The sequence below is a fragment of the Larimichthys crocea genome, chromosome XVII (assembly GCF_000972845.2).
Source record: "Larimichthys crocea isolate SSNF chromosome XVII, L_crocea_2.0, whole genome shotgun sequence".
NCBI lineage: Eukaryota > Metazoa > Chordata > Actinopteri > Sciaenidae > Larimichthys > Larimichthys crocea.
The window spans coordinates 4,755,741-4,777,463 of NC_040027.1; the positions used below are offsets into that span (position 1 = coordinate 4,755,741).

The window sequence follows — 21,723 nt, forward strand, 5'->3', positions numbered from 1 at the left end:
ACACTGTCACTGACACTGTGCTCGATCAAAGAGGCTGTCATTGATTGATTACCTCTGATTACATATCAATCACCAGCATATGAAAGAGCTCCAGGTGTTCTGCTGCTGCTCTATTCAAACTAGCTTTGTGTGTAGGAGGTGCAGGACCTGTGCAGAGGTGTGTGTGTCAGACTTCTCGAGCCGAGAGAGGCCTCAGAAAATGATCTGATGACAACAGATGGCTGTTCAGACAGGTCTGTGTCCACTTTACTGTTCAGTGTTACAGCCACTGAATCTGCTCTGCGACTCCATCGGAGGTCAGGCAGTGGATGTGAGCTATGATCCCCGATGATCAGCTTCAATTTCACCAGTGTGGGATCAAAAGAGTCGACCTTATGTCATATCAATGTTATTATTGTCACTTACATCTTTTATTGCATTAACATTATAAGTATAGATCAATCTGCCTCTTCAGTGTAGCACAGAACCAGAATGTGAAATGAATCCTGTGTGTGTGTGTGTGTGTGTGTGTGTGTGTGTGTGTGTGTGTGTGTGTCTGCAGTTGCTCTGAACGAATGCTGAACTTAACGCTCTCCTCTGAAGAACACAGCAGCCGAGCCAGTATGGAAGGTAACACACTGCAACAACACACATTAGGCACACACACATTTTTGTGATAATGATATTTATTTTACCTTTATTTCATTGCGACCTCTCTGTCTGATGACCACACAAACTTTAAACACTCTCTGTCTGTAGAGGTCAGATGAAGAAAAATATGAATTACGCTGGTTTAACAGGCTGGTAAACTATATGTATATTGGGAATGTCGCTGCACCATGGCAACCAAATATGTCAGTGACAACTTGTGGGTTTTAAATTTTACTGGATCACGTATCTTCAGCTTCAACTGTTTTTTTTTTGTGTGTGTGTGTGTGTGTGTGTGTGTGTGTGTGTGTGTGTGTGTGTGTGGTGCGGTGATATCGACCGGTTTGGCCAAGACATCATCTCCCCTTGCTGTCTGTCAAGAGCTCAGGACAATGGGCATCACTCTGCACCTGTAAGAGACACACTTCTCCACTTCGTAGACTCAAAGATCCATGTGTCCGAATTACGGGGCTCTATTCACAGAATTAATAATAATAATAACTGTATCTTCATCAGTGTTTAATCAGATGTTAATAAGACTAGTTCTGTTTTAGACTTTTATATCTACAGACGCTGCAGGTCCTTTCCACAGAGTCCGCCCTGTTTCCACGGTAGCCCAAAAACTCATCTAGATAGAGACGTTGGTGTTTTTTGCATGTTTTCATAGAGGCCGTAGGTTCTCATTCCCTCTGGAATGGTGAGGTTAGCTGGACTCATTTAGCAACTACACCTCTCAGTGGCACTAAATCTGACACACTGGACCTTTTAAAGTGAGGTGCTTGTACTCACGTCTCAAAGGCAAATATTGTACTCATTACTTCACTACGATTCTTTAATAACCGTAGTTACATATGAATACAAAATCTAATCCACAAACTAAAGATGAAACCTTGTTAACAATATAGTATCAAAAAAGCTCCACCTTTTACTTTGTGTATGTCGTGTGTGTGTGTTGTAGGCTGCTTCACTCAGACAGAGATCCCATCCCTGATGTTCCAGCCATCTACTTCGTCATGCCCACAGAGGAGAACATCGACAGGATTGCCAGGTAGATAGAGAGCAAGTGATTGTTATCGTGGTGTTTAGTCTGTTTGTATTCTCACAGTTAGCTTGTTAGCATGCTTCTGTTGTAATATCTTGGTGTGCGTGTGTGTGTGTGCGTGTGTGTGTGTGTGTGTGTAGGACCTGAGGAATCAGCTGTACGAGTCGTACTTTCTGAACTTCATCTCTGCCATCAGCAGAAGTAAATTGGAGGACATCGCCAGCGCTGCTCTGGCTGCTAACGCCGTCACCCAAGTCACCAAGGTTACCATGGTTACGCTCTCATAGTTTTGATGGGTGTGAGTCTACAGTGACGTTCTGTCGAGAGATTCTATTATAGATTAGTATCTGTTATTCTGTTATTGAATGTTTAGTTTTATATTCAGTAATATGTGATTCATAACATCTGACTCATACTCAGGCCTGTCTGTCTGTCTGTCTGCCTGTCTGTCTGTTGTCTGTTGTCTGTCTGTCTGTCTGTCTGTCTGTCTGTCTGTTTGTCTGTCGTCTGCCTGCCTGTCTGTCGTCTGCCTGTCTGTCTGTCTGTCTGTCTGTCTGTCTGTCTGTCTCAGGTGTATGATCAGTATCTGAACTTCATCACTCTGGAAGACGACATGTTCGTCCTCTGCCATCAAAACAAGGAGCTCATCTCGTACCACGGTAACACACACACACACTCTCTCACACACACACACACCATTAGCAGGATGTTATGTTGATACCATTAGCAGGAGCAGTGTAAAAATACTCAGATACTGAAGTAAAAGTATGTAATCTACTAAATGTACTTCAAGTTTCCATGAAACAGGAAATAGAGTTCTGTTTACTTCCTAATTTTGCAAATTTTTCCTGTGAACATGGTCAGATAGGAAGGGACTACTAAACATTTCAGCTAGCTATAATCTAGTTTCAGTGTTTACCTTAAGTAAATTAGCAGTTAGCTACTTCATCAAGTGGTCAGGCTATAGCAGTCTGTCCATCTTAAACTCTGTAAATCACAGAGAGTTGGAGCTGAGCAGCTGGAGGACATCAGAGGGAAAAGCAGCAAATATATTGTGAATAAAATCTGATCCAGTTTGACCAAAATCATGATGACTGTAGCAGCCCTCACTATTAGGGATGCACCGATGCATCGGCTGAACATCGGTATCGGCTGATGTTCGCCTCCTTACTGCCATCGGCCATCAGCAAATAAAGATGACTTTCACCGATGGCAGTGGTCGATGATTTATATGGCGTGTTTTTGTAGCCAAAACACTTCAGATCCTTCTTCCTGCGACCCTCTGTTCAGCAGGCAGCAGTCTCACTCACTCACACACACCCACTACAGCTCTGGCTGACGTGCCCCCTAAACTCACAACAGACAGTCCCACTTACCTACTTCACACACGCCGGGCACGCCCACCCTTAGCCTACAAAATAAAGTTTGAGAAATGTAGGAGCACAGCTGCTTACAGGTGTGCAGCTGACAGTGACAGTTTCCTCATCGCTACCTGAGCCACCATCCGATCCTCCTTCCCTCACATCCTGAGTGTTCTGGACATATCCTGGATTCTGTGATTTTCCTCTTTTCATTTCTAACCGGCCCGTTTCAGTTTATGGCTGTGCACACCCGATGTCTCCTCTCTGTGACCACAGCTGGAAATGGTGGTCATTTATATGCAGATTGGCGTCCAAGGTATAAATGCTCAGAAATCCAGTTTGTTTCATTTGAAAACGTTGTAAGCTTTAGAAGCCATCAAACACATATATTTAGGAAAAGTCACATACTGAGAGACATGTAGTTATAATGTAAATAAAGTTATTTACAAAAGAAAAATCCAAACAGTCTGTGAGACCATCTTGGCCGTTTTAGTGTACTGTGTGCCTGAGAAACAAGGCATAACAGTTTTGTATGATGAAGAGCTGAAAGACTTTTAAGACGTTTCCGTGGCACAGAGGGAATAAATAACAAAAAGAAAAAACATCAGTATCGGCCCAGAATTTCACAATCGGTGCATCCCTACTCACAATCACTCATAGACTGGATCAAACAGGAAGCACTCCAGGAAAACACAAAGGATTATGGGTCTGGGTATATTGAGCCCTTCATGTTGAAGAAGAGACAGCCAGCCCATAATGCTTTGCAAACATTACTGAGTGATGTGACTTTTTGCTTTACAAGTGGCCAGCGTCAGCGTTTCCACTTTAGTCCAGACTAAAACCAACTGTAGATTTGATTAATTTAGTCTGTGTGTCTCCCCTGCAGCCATCAACAGAGCAGACATCCAGGACACAGACATGGAGGCCATCATGGACACCATCGTGGACAGTCTCTTCTGTTTCTTCGTCACTCTGGGTGAGTTTGTGTGATCATGTGAGCAACTGATTAATTATAGGTTGCAGCCCTCGTCAGCTGACACCAGAAACACTAGTCGGTTACACTAACTAGACAGTGTGGGGTTTTTAAATGAACCTATAGTCCTGACCTCACAACAAATTAGTCTGAGATGAACCTGTCAGGAGAAAGCGTCATGTTATGGAGAAAATATTGAGAGTTTCTCATCAGCCTCGCTGAATCTGCTCACTGACAGGTGATGTTTAGGTAGCTAACGTAGCGTTAGCTCGCATGCTCTCTAAGAGCTGCGTTTATCCAGCAGACGGTGATCTGTCTTTCTCTAACATGAATAAATAACATGAATCTTCGCACTCTTCGTTGTCCGACAGTAAGATTTTGTCCACATTTTTCATGTTTACTGACATTTAAAGGTCCAGTGTGTAATATTTAGGAGGATCTATTTTCAGAACTGAAGTATAATATCCATAACTGTGTTTTCATTAGTGTTTAATCAGCTGAAAAATAAAGTGATTGAGTCCGCCATGTGTCTGCAGTAATAGATAAACTAAACGCTGGCTGTAGATGTAACAAACTGCCCCGCGTCAGATCTCTAGAACAGGACAAACCTCATGATACCGGATTCACGGAGTAACTTGTGAACCCTGGTTGTGTGTGTCTGTGTGCATGAGCACAGTTTATTTCTTTACTTACTTTAAATTTTGTTCAGTTTAGTTTTGTTTTTACTTTTTAGATGAGTCGTCTCATCTATGTTTAAACTTTAGTTTGATCAACAGCGATATGAGTGGCCAGGATCAGCTTCACTTCATCCTGACAGGATTTCATTATTTTGTGCCAAAAATGTAAAAATGACTGTCACTACAATAACAAATCAAATAGCCCCTCAGGCTGTTCTCTGGTTTTAGTTTTTTTTATGTCATTTTACTTTTCATCTGGAACAGAAGGGGAAAAGTTGGAGGATATTCAGAGTTCATTGCTGCATTAACAGACTTAAATTTGGAACTTTGCAGCATTTTTGCATTTTTTTAAAATCCAGATGTTGCCTGTTGGCAGTTTAGCCATCAAATTGTGACATATTGAATCGCAGCTCCCAACAGGTTTTGCCTGACTTGTCAAAGCCTTTGGGAATTGAACCAAGGAGGACCACTTCTGGGCCTTTGAGGATATCTTCTTGTCTCATCTTCAGACGTGACGAAAGGAAGAAATTAGCGTTGCTTCTATTTTGTGGCCCATATTGTCTCCAGCATCTGTCCTCGACTTCTGTTTTAAAAAATGGATAAAGCTCCTTATGAACGCATTCCGGGAACACCCTTATCTTAGCTTTCCTGTCAGCAAAACCAGACACAACCAGTTTCAATCAAGCGTATCTAAGGACACCCTGGAACAGTATGAACCTTCTTTCACATTAAAGGTTGCAATGAGTCAATCAACAGATGATTTACCGATGATTCAGGAAGGAAACAACATAAACCAGATGTATTTGTTTTAAAAAAGTTATTAATTTCATGGAATTTTAATTAATTATACAACAAAAGAGGTGAAACAACGGGCAAGTGGATGCCGCTCTTTCATCAGAGTCTGAACTACCAAACGAAACCAAAAGATAAAAGAGAAACTTTTATCTAATTATCAAAATCAGTGGATCAACTAAATTTAGTCCAGTCCCCAGACTGCAAACAAAATACAAAAATTACAAGTTAACACAACAGTTAACAGTCACAATCAATTCACAAGTACAAAAGAGGCGTGCTCAACACCAAAACACACTGCCATGACTGTCGGGCACTTCTAGATAGGTAGTCCAGGTCTCTAGGAAGCTACAGTAGGACCAATCAGGGGCATGTGACCAACACAACTAGATTTGCATACACAATAAAAAACTACAAGCGAAGGTTATACACTGGAACGTCGGCGGCAGCCATACCGCAAATATACACACCAAGTACAAACTTTAAGTACTTACCTTACTTTTTGTGAGTAAAAAATATATTTCAGGCACACATAAACTTTCTTCTTTTAATTCTGGAACAGTTTCATGTGTCTCACTGTGGTTCTGTTGCAGGCCACTAGATGGAAATGTTCACTTAAATTTCCCAAAATTTCTGTCACCCTGAATGAAAAGGACACACGATGCTTCAGCAGCATCAAACTGATTCTGACTGATTCAAAATGATTAATTTTAAATGTTTAAATTATGTTGTTTTTTTTATTTCATTAAATTAAGATGTGAGATTTGATATTCTGAAATGCTCAACAGGATGAGATTTTAAAGCGTGTTGTTGTTGATCAGGTGCGGTGCCGATCATTCGCTGTCCCCGTGGAAACGCAGCAGAAATGGTCGCCGTGGTGAGTTCACACAACAACAAAACATCAGCCATCATAATTCAGTCGAAAGATAAAAACCTCGATTCTCTTTAAAAGTAAACTCTCCAGCTATGATACAAACTGACCTATTTGTAACACACTTTTAACACTGTTCTGATTCAGCTATATTCATCTGTTAATAAAATAAAATTTTCCTATTGGGCAGTTTTAATTTGGAAATGTAATAACTCATCTGCTGCTCTCTTTATTTGAGGTTTGGGTAATATGAATGTACATATTGTGAGATCAGATACCCTTTCTACTATTTCTCTTTAAAGGTTATATATACTCATATATCATCTGAGACCAAAACAACTGGGCACTACAGCCAACCAGACACCACTGACAAAACCAGTAATTTTACAGTGCAGATAATCATAAAAAATATGGAAATAATTTATGGTAATAATAAATTATTTGTGTGTGTGTGTGTGTGTGTGTGTGTGTGTGTGTGTGTGTAGAAGTTGGATAAGAAGCTCCGTGAGAACCTGCGGGATGCCAGAAACAGCCTCTTCACTGGAGATAACATGGCCGCCGGACAGTTCAGGTAAGCACTGACTAACTAAACAGTGATGTAATTTGAGACTCCACTTCCCATAATGCACCGTGCATCACTGTGTGGCTCTGTGTGTAATATTCACTCATCTTTTTTTGTTTTGTTTGTCCAGTTTCCAGAGGCCTCTGTTCGTCCTGGCGGATCGTAACGTGGACATGGCCACGCCCCTCCACCACACCTGGACCTATCAGGCGCTGATCCATGACGTCCTGGTCAGTTACCTGTCTCAGAATAAGCTTCTTGTATTGATGCAGAAAACAAAAAGGGTTGATGGTTGATTTTTTTTATACTTTATTGATTCCACACCAGGGCAATTCACCCGTGACAGCAGCTCACAATATGCGAGCTGGATAACATACTTGAAAGGCTGAATCCTTCCCGACTCCGGCCTGTGGTCCACAGACGTTTCCTTTGCTGTGTGTCGTTCCTCTGCCTGCTTTCCTGTCTGTCTTCAGCTGTCTGTCTGTTCATTCAGCCACGTCCGTGTGATGCTACACTCTCCATATTCCCTCTGTATCCTGGGTAGCATTATTAGCTCCTCCATCTTAGATCTTACATTCCCCATGATAACAAACCGTCTTTTCCTGGCTCCTGGTGCTCAGATCCAGCTCTACATCCACATCTTCTCCTCCTCACTCCATCCCGGATCAGTTGACTTTCTGGTGCTTTTTGCTTCTTTCTTGACTTTGTCCACATTGTCAACAAATTTGCAGAGACAAACATTTTCAAATCCGTCTGTCAACAGTTTCTGACTTCCTGTCTTAGACTCTCAGCTCATTGGTTCCTACTGAAGATGTAAATCTTTAAAAACTAAAAAATATACTTTATAGTAGAAAGAGTTCATTCGTTGTGAACTATTTTCACTGGTAGATTATTCCACATTTGGAGTGCTAGTGAGTCAGTGTGTGTTCATGGTGATGGAACAACAGTGTTTTTAGTGGCACCACAGACGCAGATATATCAGGCTGTGATCCACGCATACACAAATATTTGTTAGTCAGGGTTCGTCTCTGCACATTGAAGGGAAATGGAGAATGTCAGCAGGCAAATCCTTTAAATGAATGACAGGAAGGAAAATCAGAGAGGAGGAGGTGAGATGACCGGCAGAGACCATCTTTAAGGACACTAAATTACACATAAAACACTTGTTCCTGTTTGTAGCTTGAGGGTACATTTTTTTCAAAGGTTAAATACACACACAGAGACTTACACACACACACACACACACACACACACACACAGTAATCCACGCAGAGGCATTTGGTGAGGTGCTGAGGTTAATACTGACAGCACTGGAATGTAGAGTTACATGGATGTGTTATGTAACATGTCATCATCAAGCACACACACACACACACACGTACTGGCACCAGCAGACCAAAATTTGGCAAATCCTGCATGAAAACATCACTCATTTAGTCTCATATTCATCCTTCAGGACTAATTTTCCTTCAAAGAACAAAACTTGAGCCAACGATTGAAGTTGGTTCTCCAGTCTGATTCATACTGGGTTTTTGAGGCCGATATTTGAGCTGTAAAAACATCTGATGATGAGCTATACTGCTTCATTTTGGGGGGGGGTTCATGAAAGCATAACATAAAAAAATATTTTTGATGAGCATCCTTGACATTTCTGAGGGATGTCACGTTTTTTATTTTAATATGCTATTCAGAGTTTTATCTGATGTTGATGTCTGTTGATTAATTATGGTTCTAACGCATTAATATAATGAGATAATCATTCAGACACACCTTATTGCTTCTTTACTCTACTGAGTTTTTGCACACACAAAAGAAAGGCACCATTCACCTGATTACATGACGGTGAAGCTGTTTAAGGTGAAATACTTGCATAATGTCTAAAAGCAAAGCTGTGAAATGAAGCCAACACAGGAAGTGCCAAAAACTGTAATTGTAAAATACAGCCTGGTACAAAAAACAGTTTTGGTCTCTATAGCTAGTTTCCCTGTTCATGACAACTGTACTGAGGGTGAATTTATATACAACTCACCTGTTCATGTTATATTAAGACTTAACGTTATGCAGAATTATCAGTGTGGACGCTTTGATTGACAGGTGGGTGCTGTTACAGGTGTCTGGTTATTTATATATATATATATATATATATATATTTTATCATTATATTTCCTTTGTGACATGTCAGCCAACCTATTTCCAGTAAACTAAGATTAGTCAAAATATCGGCCTGCACAATTTAGCGGTCTAACTCCACATATTCCTGATGAAGAGTCCTTTGTTTTAGGAATCATTTTGAATCGACTGTCAGCATCTTGAAAGAAGTCAGAACGAGACGTGTCACTGCACCAGAGTCAAGAAAATAGCAATTCAGCAAGTTGACTTGTTTTGAAAACAGGTGAATTAATGTCTCTCTATTTTTAGATTTTTTTAATGTCTTTTCAAAAGCCCTCTGTTCGGTCTTCCAGACCCAGAATCCAGACTCTGGTCTGGTTTTTTGTTGTGGCGATGCCGGTCCAGATGGCAGCACTGCTGCTGGCTGCACACTCTTCGTCTGTCTCTCCTCTCTTTCCTATAAACATGTCAGGATCTGAGCACAGCTTCCTACCACCCAGCAGGAGAAGGGATCCCAACATTAAATCTCCCCTCTTCATCTCCCGACTATTCCCGTGGCAACAACGATATTATGATCTGCCGCTGGTTTTATGTTGGGGACGATGATCTGTTCCCCCGTTGGCCGCTGTCAGTATTCACTGTGGTATAATTAGTAGTGATGTGCTGTAGGACAGGCTGCCTTTGGTCTGGACTACATCCCAGGTATCTTAATCACAGCAGTGCTCTGTGGGATTTGCATGCTGGTCTCTGATCAGGTTTTATATTCATTAAGTGTCTCAGAATCACTTCTGGGATTTTAGGGCAAATTAAACTCTAAACTTAAGGTAGATGATGACGTTCTTGGTGGTTACACTTTGGATTCAGTGCATTCAAAAGACTTAAAAAGTTGATTTAGATCATTTAACGAAGGAAAAACAATTTATAATTCAGAAAATGACATCAGTTGAGAGTTCATGACAAGCTACTTGAAGGTACTGGCAGGAATGTGGACTCTAACCTACCAAAACAATCAATGAAGCCAGAGCTGAGGAACGTCCATGCTTACCTGACAACAGGTGGAACAAATCCTAATGGATATGTGTGTTTCTTCTGTGTGCCCACCAGGACTTCCAGCTGAACAGGGTGGTGATGGAGGAGGTGGCGGGGGCAGAGCCATCTCCTGCTGGTGCCAGACCAAAGAAGAAGAACAGAAAGACCTACGACCTTACTGCTGTTGACAAGTTCTGGCAGAAACACAAGGGCAGGTCAGTTTTTCTGGAGGGAGTGGGGGGGCTATTTTTTTTTTTTACAAATGTTCAAATTATTGGCTTTAAATATGGGGTCCTGATCAATATTCCATTTGCCAATAATAAGACAAGGTAAGTTTCAGGTGCTTAAGTGATGAAGGTTTGTTGGCTGAAATAAATTTGGTAAAGAAGAATCTTAGTGTTTTGAAATGAAGTATCTCATGTCTGTATATTTTACATTTGACATTGACAATTTTCATGCCAACATTAATAGTCTTGCATTTTTTTGTCAGACTTTTCTTTTTTAAAACTCATCCTCCAATACAATAGTTTGTTTGACCAAGGAAGAATAAAACTGAATCCACTGACGTGCACTGCTGCCTTTCTTGGCCAGGTCACCCTTGTGAAAGAGGTCTTGATCTCAGTGGGTTTTTTATCTGGATAAATAAAGGTTATAATAAAACACTGTTTATACGACACCCCTTAACCCCTGAAAAAAGAAAAAAATTGTAAGAAAAGAAAGAAAATCTTTCACCTGGTGATCTCTCTGATTTATATTTTAAATCCCAGCGGGTGTCCTGATCTCCAGGTTGGAAACTACTCCTTTTGGATCTGGGTCTGGCTCCACCTCTTTTTTGGATTGTTGTCCATTCTGTTTGAAACCGGTCTGACTATCTGGGGTTCCCTTTCAGATCTCAGACTCTTCTTTGAAAATAAATGTATCCCTTTTTTTGGTTCAAAGTTTTGGACCCTTGATAAACCGTCCGTCCGTCCGTCTTCTCCCGCTTATCCGGATTCGGGTCGCGGGGGCAGCAGATTCAGCAGGGAAGCCCAGACTTCCCTCTCCCCGGCCACTTCTTCTAGCTCTCCCAGGGGGACCCCAAGGCGTTCCCAGGCCAGCTGAGAGACATAGTCCCTCCAGCGTGTCCTGGGTCCTTCCCAGGGACATACCCGGAACATCTCACCAGGGAGGCGTCCAGGAGGCATTCTCACGAGATGCCCGAGCCACCTCAGCTGGTTCCTCTCGATGCGGAGGAGCAGCGGTTCTACTCTGAGCTCCTCGCGGATGGCCAAGCGAAAGCATCTCACCCTATCTCTAAGGGAGAGCCCAGCCACCCTGCGAAGGAAGCTCATTTCGGCTGCTTGTATTCACGATCTCATTCTTTCAGTCACTACCCAAAGCTCGTGACCATAGGTGAGGTAAGAACGTAGATCGACTGGTAAATCGAGAGCCTCGCCTTTCGTCTCAGCTCCTTCTTCACCACGACGGACCGGTGCAGAGTCTGCATCACTGCAGAAGCTGCACCGATCCGCCAGTCGATCTCCCGCTCCATCCTTCCCTCACTCGTGAACGAGATACTTAAACTCCTCCTCAAGTGGAGGAGTTTAAGTATCTCGGGGTCCCTTGATAAACCCTGAAACATTTTTGATTTAAGAAATTACACAATGCAGCTGTCATTTCATACTGACTAAGGTACACTAAGAATGGATGCCCATTAGAGATGGGATTTATGGCTCTTTGGAGGGAGCCTGATCTTTGTGATCCGTTCATTTCAAAGAGCCCTTCAAAAAACAGCTCGTTTTTATATTTATTCACTTTTAAGAAGCTAGCTGGGGTTAATTTATTTTATCCTGGAAATAATCACAGGGAGGAATGATGGGCTGAAATTTGGATCAGAATAATTTCAAACTCAGATTTCCCACCAATATTTGAGTTTGAATTATTCTGAAATATTGATTATAGCTTCATTTGATGTGTGGACAAGAATTTAAAGTCTGATATGGATTCATTGTAAATATTCCACTGCCATATCCCTCTGAGTTGACAGTGAGATCACTATTTACCCTTTGTATAAAGTGTGTGTATGTGTGTAAAACTACTTTGACTTATGTTTTTCAACACCTAAACACTTATACACAATAAAAAACACAGCAGGCTACAATAAAGTGCAAAAGCTTTTAGTGCAAAATTTCCTCCCCCTCCTTCAGGCTCGCTGCGACTCTGAGACGCTGAGGCACTCACGTGAAGGGAGCGTGAACAACTCATGCAACATTTGTAATAATAACATAATATGCTCCTCCTCATGCTCTCTCCGTCTCACTCAGTCAGTGGAGGAGCAAGGAGGAGCTTGTGTGAGCATCTCTGTGAAACGTAGGTGTGAGAGAAGAAAAAAGAACGTCTCCCAGCCAAACACGACTTGGTTTCCATCGTTCATGTTAATGAGCCGTTCAAAAGATTCGGTTAATTCGTGAACGTCACAACTCTAATGCCCATTGCTACTTACTGTTATTTGCAGTTTTCATTGCATTTCTGGTTTAATACAACAGACAAAATGACAAGCATTACAGGTATTAAATGCATCACACAGTAAAATGATAAATTAAGTCCTTATACAGATGATATCGTATTGTACATGACAAACCCTTCATCTTCCCTTCTGTATACAGCTGTTGGGGACAAAACCCTAAAGGTTTCCAGCATTGTGATTCGTTTATGTAGTTCATTCATTGGTTAAAATTTGAGTGTACCATGTGTGCCATTTGTTACAGTCCCTTCCCAGAGGTGGCAGAGTCAGTCCAGGAGGAGTTGGACACTTACAGAGCCCAGGAGGATGAGGTCAAACGCCTGAAGAGCATCATGGTGAGACACAGCATTGTAGTCAGAGTCACAGTCATAGAGGTCAAAAACAATGGTCACTTCAAAAAGGCAGGTTCAAGGCCCCCAAACTCATGTTTAACTTTTTTATTTTAACTTCTGTTTTACCAAGTAAGACATTAAGAACAATTACTTATTTGCAGTGATGGCATGGCGTAGAGTCCAGAAGACACTTGTAGGGTGAAGGAGGGGAAGGGACAAACAAGAACATAAAACAACAAGCAACTAAATAATCAGATTAAATTCACCCAAATCCACCCAAAGCTGGATCTGCCTTCAAGATCATGTCCAAGTCTCCAAGGTGATATCTATGCCTTCAAAGATTTTTGCAAGTCTCAAAGGCCACATCAGAGTCCTTGAGGTCACATTGAAGCCGCCAAGATAATGTCTCTAAAATCTTGTCTGAGTCAACAAGTCCCAAGATCATGTCCAATGACTTTGAAATCTTGTCTGAGTCACCACCGTTGTGAGTCACAAAGGACATGCCCACACCATTACCAGATTTTTTTGTTGTCTTTTCTTGGACTATTTATAAATGCACCATATCCCTGAAATCTTTACAACCAAAGCTAAAAGGTTATGTCAGTAATTACTGAAAATAGTTTGAAACTATGTTATAAATGAAAGGAAATACAAAAATCTGTGATCTTCCCATCAAATTTACTGCTTTCAGCTGCTAGTGTTTCTCAAACTTTTTAAATCACCTCAGAAAATATCAGGCACTTCAAGTACCACCATCAAGACAGACGTTAAAATCTCAAGGGTAGGCCGACCCCGAACGGTTCCCACAGGAGGAGGTTTATTCTTGATAAGAAGATTATTTGTTGTTAATTGTAGTTGAATACTGAACATAACCAGTTCAAGAACCAGAGCTCACAGGGTGTTGTTTAGCTCAGTTGGTAGAGCATTCGCACCATGTACGAAGGCTCAGTCCGTGTCACAGCGGCCCAGGGTTCGAATGCGACCTGCAGCCCTTTGCTGCATGTCATTCCCCATCTCTCTCTCTTCCCACATTCCTGTCACTCTTCAGCTGTCTCTATACTACAAAAACTTGAAAAAGCCAAAAAATACCTTTAAAAAAAAAAAAAAAAAAAAAAAAAAATCTTAAAAAAAAGAACCAGAGCTCATTTGGCCATTTGGGGTTCTCCTGATCCACACTTCTTAATATTTCCAGTTTGGAGCCATAATTGCAGCGTTTTTGAACCATTCATTTTACCTCAGCTTACTACACTGTGTTCAAAATTATTATGCAAATACAATTTCAAACAAACATTTGATGTTTAGTTTTTCAATGAAAGTTATCAACTGTGCTGCTTCACTTGTCTGTTTAGATCACTTGACAGGTTAGTTTGCCAGGTGGCCTAATTAACGGGAAACTACTTAAGGAGGTTGTTCCACATCATTAAGCAGTGTGAAATAGTGCAGTTTCTTACAAAAGGTGTGAAAACACTGGGTATTTCACAAAAATCATAGGAAGTGAGTTGGTAGGGCCCTTTAAGGTGCCTGAAGGTGTGCAAAGTTCCTAACTGCCCATTTCCTGCCATGGTGAAAAAAAGAAGAACCGTGTCTTCCTGAGTAAAATAATTTTCATGCAAGACAACGCACATTCCCATGCTGCAAAAAATAACATTGAGGCCTTGGCTGCTTTGGGCATAAAGGGAGAAGGTTGTATCAAAAAAGCGCTCCTATGTTAATATGTAACTCGATCTGTAAAGATGTTTTTGATTTGAGCTCTGATTTGAGAAAAATTCCCCCTAATGCAAAAAATACAACAGATTTCTGTTTTCAATCCTTTAGAAAACTATTGAGTGTTTTGAAACTCTGTTTTGCATAATAATTTGGTTAGTGAGTTACTTACTTGTCATCATTGGTAATTTTGTTTAATACAATCCAGATTACGATATAACTGTTGAGGATTAAAAAAGCCTATTGACTGCCAAAAAAAAAAACCAAAACAGTATATGCATAATAATTTGGAACACAGTGTATCTTTGTTTGTACATGAATTGATTCACTTTATATAAAGTATATAAAGATTCCTCCACATACTACTAGAGGCAGACTGCGTACTACCAGTGGAACATGTAGTTTGACAACCCGTGTTCTATGCTGTAATAGTTTTTATTATTTTATGAAAGGGTTAATCATATCCAATTTTGCTAAATTTTAACCAGTTCTCCAAAATAATGTCCAAGTTTCTGAGGTCAGCATTTCTCATGCCTGAATGACCAATTAGATAATAATGACAAGATGTGGAGTTAACATCTGAGTTTACAGTAGTCCATCTGTGAGTGTAATGGTTTGAATTTGTACTGTTTATCACAGTTTGGTGTGGTATCATTCATGTGTGTCTGCAGGGTTTAGAGGGAGAGGATGAAGGAGCCATCAGCATGCTGTCGGACAACACAGCCAAGCTCACCTCTGCTGTCAGGTACTGACCTCTGTCACCTTCATCATCAAAGCTTTATGTAGAAATGCTGCTCGCATTGTTCAGTAAACTTTAGTTATGTGCCATTAAATCACAGTTCACAAAAAAACTATGAAAAAGCCTCACCTGACTTCCATGAGTGTGTTGATTCCTTTCCCAGACAACTGAGACTTCATGTTGACTTCACCCTCATTATGACTAATGTTATAATGAGGGTGATTGTTTTCATTATTAATTAATCTATCAATCATTTTTTCATAGATATCCAGTTTACTGCTTCTCACATCTGAGAAGCTGAAATTTGAACATAAAACATGACTCAAAACAATCAATTTATGTTTTCATTTTTATAGCTGACAACTAATCAATGGATTGATTGTTGCATGACTCTTTTAGACTTTCCAATTGTCACTGAATTTAATGGATCAAATTCTGATAATTAAAAATGTTTTTAAGCTGTACATTTTCCATTGACTACTGCGCCTGGTGGGGTCGGCAGGGATACAACCCAAAGTTCTTCACAATAATAAATGTCTGTCAGAAGACACAAATAAAAATAAACAGTACCGTAAAACAAGAACTCACCAGAATCAGAATCAGAAGTACTTTATTAATCTCCGTAGGGAAATTGTTTTTGTTACCGCAGCTCCCAAACGGTAAGTGATAGCAAGAAAACAGTAGTAAGAAAACAAAACTTTAACAATATACCCTATACAATATCTTATTTTAAACAATATATACACACTATATACACATGTATACATAAAATTAAATAGAACCAGTAACTAACAGTAAAAAATAAAAAACAAGTAGCAGTGAGATATGAGATAATTTAGTTTTTGAAATGAATAACAGTTAAATATAACCAGTAACAGTATCTCAAAAACCAAGTAGCAGTGAACTGTGCAATATGTAAATCAAAGCCATATAAAGAGTTTAGTGGGAGTTTAGTGAGGAGTTGTACAGGCTGATGCTCACAGGTAAGAAAGACTTCTTATGCCGTTCTGTGGAGCATCTTGGTACCAGCAGTCTCTGACTGAAGGTGCTCCTGAGTCTGTCCAGCACAATACAACAAACAGGAAATCAGTAAAAAGAAAAGTTAACTACAATCCAGTGGAAGGATGCTACACAGTTTATAGGCACAGAAACAGAAACATAAAAACATCTACAAAAAGACTATTTGAGTTTAGCTGCACCATAAAATGAAGGGCAGCCACTGATACCAGGTCAGATCAGTTCTGCAGGATACAGGTAGGCAGTGCTGCATGGTGAGCGGAGGGTTAATCTGACCTCGTTTTCTGGATTAGTAAGAATGCTGGCTGGATCGTAGTTGTTTCATGGTGGTAACGTGCTGAAGCACAAATAAACAGACAAACCTGCAGCTCTGTAAACATCCAACTATGACGAAGCCCATCTGATCTCACAACACTGTGTTCAAATTGGTCATGGAAAGGCAAATCAATGCAGCATGGTCTGACTCGACACGGCCAAAAGTGTCAACAGAAAAGAGTTATGTAGTTCAAATCAGAAGGTCTCAAGGTCTCAATGCTTGATGTTCTGAACCTTCACCTCACATTAAAACAGGACAGAAAGTTTGCAGTTTCATTTTAAGTTATTCAAAAGATGATTTAAGAGTGATTCAGCAGTTTTACATACATATGTTAGTAATTCTCAACCCCACCGAGTAATAAGAAAATTGCTGTAATCTAAGTAACTTGCGATAAAAGTCTTGGAAAGACAGCCGAATGTTTGTAAAAACTATTGCTCAACAAAATTTGGTCAAACTGCCTTTTTCATTAAAGGAACAAAAGTCAGCTTTGTTCACTTTAAAATGAACCTTAAAACACGTTTAAAACAGTCATGTTGTCACTGAAGTCATATGTACAGAAATTATGTGGAAATGTAATCTTATTGTGTTCATTGCATTGTATACTTATTTATATTGTTAGATACATACGCAGTACAAGTCAAAAGTTTGGACACACAATCTCAATCAATGTTGGTTTTTTTTGTGGATGAACACTAAAGACATCAAAACTATGAAAGAACACATATGGAATTATGTGGGAAACCAAGAAGTGTTAAACAAAACATACTTTGAATTCTTTTGCTTTAAAGACTCTTGCACACTCTTCATTTTCCCAGTCAGATTCATGAAGTCTCACCTGGAATGGTTTTCAATTAACTGGTGTGCCTTCTTCTTCTTGTTGTCCAGAGGTCACGTTGGCAGACAGTACATACCTCTATTAAACTACTATAGTAATTTATATTATGGCAAGAACTACACAACTAAGTAAAGAGAAACAACAGTCCATCATTACTTAAAGACATGAAGTCAGTCAATCCAGAACATCTCAAAAACTTGAACGTGAGTTCAAGTGCAGTCATAAAAACCATCAAACAATCTGATGAAACTAACCCTGCCCCGGGAAAGGAAGACCAGAGTTACATCTGCTGAAATGAAGTCCATTACAGTTACCAGCATCAGAAATCAACAACACCTCAGATTAGAGCCCACATAGATGCTTCACAGAGTTCAAGTAGCAGACACATCTCAACATCAACCTTTCAGAGGAGACTTTGTGAATCAGACTTTCATGGTCAAATAACTGCAAAGAAACCACGACTGGTTGAGACCAAGAAGAAGAAGAGAACTGCTTGGGCAAAGAAACGAGAGAAATGGACATTAGCCCAGTGGAAATCTGGATTTTGTTAAAATTAATATCCTATCCGAGATTTTTGGTCTACCTAATGTATTCTGAGGTATTGTTAAACGTTGATTTCTGTAGCTGGTGACATCTCCTCTGCAGCAGAAGTAACTCTTGGTTTTCCTTTCCTGAGGTGGTCCTCATAAGAGGATGCCATCAAAGCAAAAGTTAGATACTTTAAAGAAGGCTAAATATAAAACATATTCTGTATTTATTTTTAGTGTCATTATGTAGTTTTGACATCTTCAGTGTTAATTTACAGTGTAGAAAATCATTTTAAAAAAGAAAGCCGTGTCCAAACTTTTGACTGGTGCTGTATGTGCACAGGAATAACAGATGAAAAATAGCATTGTACTTAACTGATGAAACACATTTATTTGTGGCAATGAAATGAAAAACCTCCAAATCCGAAACTCTGCATGCATACAGAAACATGGCTGATTGCATTCCGGCGCCGTGCCGGATCTCCGGCATGCTGCCGTCGGTTCGGCCAGATTTTTCTAGACATTCCTCTGAATCCAAGAGAAGCGCAGCTTTCATTCTAGGCCTACTAACCCGTCAGAAGTAGGCCGGGACTTAGGCTAGGTGTTGACACACTTCACGTGTCATTAGCACCATTAGCCTGCAGTAACAAGCATTGCAGCCTAACCCTACAGGATGGACCGCAGGTTCATGAAGCCCGGGGATGAACTAAAGATGTCAAGAAGGGTATCAAAAATAAATGGTGTTGGGCGTGGATGGAGGAGGTTGGAAGTGATGGCAAGCCCTTTGGGAGCTAATGCCAAAAGCTTTGGGAGGCTTTGGATCTAGTGCCTAGTACTGACCTGTCTTTGTATTGCTGTAGTGTAATCTGTAGTCAGAGTATGCAAAGAGCAATGTGGTAATGTGGCAGATAGCCTAAGTGACAATATAGGTACTATAAAAAAAAAAAAGAAAAAGAAAAGTTCAGGCTCATGATTTTTTTTCCACTATCAGCCCTGTAGAAATAAACATCTACCTTTAAAGGACTGTCATCTTTGATATCCCTCAGCCTTTAAAACTAGGTCACCTGGTGGGAGAAATTTGGGTGACTGTGTTTTTACTTCCCCTGCGGTGAATATCTTTGGTTGCCTGTAAGAAAGGTTTCTCAACTACTTCTAAAGAATGAATTTCCACGAACTTCAAAGGATAGAAAAGGCCAGAGCCAGGGAACATCTGATTAGATCTTTGGTTGTGATCAGGCTCTGGGATTCGCACCAGTAAAACTCTATTGTTTATTTTCTGGAACCGTGAAACTGTGTTAGATTCACATCCCAGTCAACCAAAACAACCTGTTGGTTTAAGTCAAGGATTCAGTTAAATGTAAATGGAACTGACAGTGATGTTGTTTTTGGGTGAAACAGCCAGAGGGGGAATTGTTGAGTGTGACATCCCATCAGTAGTGTCTATTTCATCGTTTCCAACAGATTAAAATGTGAGACTCCAGCGTAAGGTGTTGAAGTGTTGTGTTAGTTAATAAGAAGCAGATTTAACTGTTTTTCTTTGTTTGATTTTATGATTCTTTGTCATCTGCTGCAGCTCTCTGCCTGAGCTGCTGGAGAAGAAAAGGCTGATCGACCTGCACACCAACGTCGCCACAGCCGTCCTCGACCACATCAAGGTACGCCCAAGTCAAACAGCACGACTTTACACCGTCACTTTGTGTGGAAGAAAGTCAATCAAAATAAATAATTTTTTGATGGTAGAGAGAACATTAAGATTTCTGTTTTTCAGATTATGTCATCATTGTCTAGTTCTGTTACATTTTATGTAGTTTCAAGTTTGTAGTTCACGTAAACAAACAAGAGCCTTGTTGTAACACTGTTGTTTGTTGTCAGACCCAAACAGGATCTGCAGTTTTCAGCGGCGATCCAGAATGAACATCTGCAGAATTTAACAGAAAGTTATTTAGCTTGTAATATGATATAATATTTAATTTAAGATAACAAAGATGATTTGTTGAAAGATGATGAGACACACAATCCTTGAAAAACAAACTAAAATCACCTTGGGCAGGCTGGAAGGAATATTTAGCAGATTTTAGCAGAACCTTTGTAGTCTGTGTATTTGTTGGAAAAGTCGACCGTCATTAAAATGTTGGCTCAGTGTGGAGCACAGAGAGCAAACACAAAGAAGATAGTGAAGAAGCTAAATTTGTTGTTTTCAGAAGAATAATTTAATAAAAATAATTATTCTTTTGGCTTATTAATTCATTTTTATTCTCGTCTTCAAATAAATTTGCGGTTCCCACTCATTCTGGAATTTTAGAGACACTTTTTCCAGGCATGGATACACCTGATTAAAATTACCAAATATCCTAAAAATGTTGTCCTGGAAAATGTAATTTTTTTTTTTAGCCTCCCACTCAGTTCATTGCATAAACTTGATGGGTGTTTAGTTTTTTGTTGAAGCTGAGCAGTCTGACACTTCAGTGCAGACATTAATTGTGTGCACAGTGAACGGTTTAACTTCCTCAATGATGAATTCTCTGTGAAATACATTTGAGCTGTTACTTTTGGCCTGTGGCCAAATTATTGTAGTAGTAGTTGTGAGAAGAAAACTAACTGCCACTGTCAAACCTGTCAAACTGTCAGCCTCAGTGGAAAATGAATTCTTAGAAAGTGTGGGAACCCTGCATGTGTTTCTGTAATTCTTTCACTAACTGTTACTCTGTAGGTCAATTAGTTTGACTACTTTGTGTTTTTGTGTTCTCTCTTTGTTCTTGTGAGCGACCCCCCTGAAACTGAATGAACTTAACTGCATTGTTTTGACAAAACAAAAGACAAAAGTTTTAATAAGTTCAAAGCTTGAATAATAACCTGATGCTGTTTGTGTCTCCAGAGTCGTAAACTGGATGTTTACTTTGAGTATGAAGAGAAACTGATGAGCAAGTCGACTTTAGACAAATCACTGCTGGACATCATCAGTGACCCAGATGGTACGAACACATTCTCTCTCACGCACACACACATACACTTCATAGTTATAAAAGGACATCAGTGCGTTCATCAGATGATGTGTTATTGCAGAATAATAATGTCTGAACGTTTGTGTTTATCAGCCGGGACCCCAGAAGACAAAATGAGACTTTTCCTCATCTACTACATCGCTGCTCAGCAGGCTCCATCTGAGGTAACACACTGACTGATAATGACTGAACTTTCTGTGTCATGGTGCATGCTGTGTCCAACCCTCACCGACTCATGAGACCTTACATCCTAAGTTTTAGGTTTTCTTTTAAAACTCTTTTAATAAAATTTTCCACAGAACTTTTATATTCCCATCTTAAGTAAAAACTTTAGGTGCGTGAAATGTAAAGAATGATTAATGGTTAAAGGAGTATTTTTGTAAAGCTAAGCCGAATCAGGGTTTGAAATTATAGCTTCAACACTTTTGTTCATGGGAGAGCTGCAGTGGAAGATCCCCAAAACTTGAGCAGGTCTTAAGGAGGAATGTTGATTCACACATGCACTCAATATGTCAGACTCCTGGAAGGTTGCGTGTGAAACAAGCTGCAGATTCTTGAATTTCTCCAAAGTCCTCTGTTATATCTTGTCTTTAATACTTCCCAGTATAATTAGACGCCTGAGGGAACTGCATGTCAGAGTAACGAGATCACAAAACTACCACAAAGTGGGTACCACATTGAATATTCTGCAGTTGTTTGGTTAAT

At 40.0% G+C, this 21,723-nt stretch overlaps 1 protein-coding gene across 1 annotated transcript in view; it reads left to right on the forward strand.

Annotated features, from left to right (window-relative positions):
* The first annotated feature begins 1,004 nt into the window (after nucleotides 1–1,004).
* The window catches only part of scfd1 (sec1 family domain containing 1), a 47,218-nt gene continuing 26,499 nt past the window's right edge, over nucleotides 1,005–21,723 (forward strand). Inside the window, 14 exon segments of the mRNA XM_027290359.1 lie at nucleotides 1,005–1,039; nucleotides 1,586–1,712; nucleotides 1,810–1,932; nucleotides 2,241–2,328; nucleotides 3,917–4,006; nucleotides 6,294–6,349; nucleotides 6,829–6,914; nucleotides 7,036–7,135; nucleotides 10,119–10,258; nucleotides 12,791–12,881; nucleotides 15,254–15,327; nucleotides 19,590–19,671; nucleotides 20,892–20,988; nucleotides 21,112–21,182. Of these exon segments, the coding sequence (XP_027146160.1) occupies nucleotides 1,020–1,039; nucleotides 1,586–1,712; nucleotides 1,810–1,932; nucleotides 2,241–2,328; nucleotides 3,917–4,006; nucleotides 6,294–6,349; nucleotides 6,829–6,914; nucleotides 7,036–7,135; nucleotides 10,119–10,258; nucleotides 12,791–12,881; nucleotides 15,254–15,327; nucleotides 19,590–19,671; nucleotides 20,892–20,988; nucleotides 21,112–21,182 (1,245 nt within the window). The 5' untranslated portion in view covers nucleotides 1,005–1,019.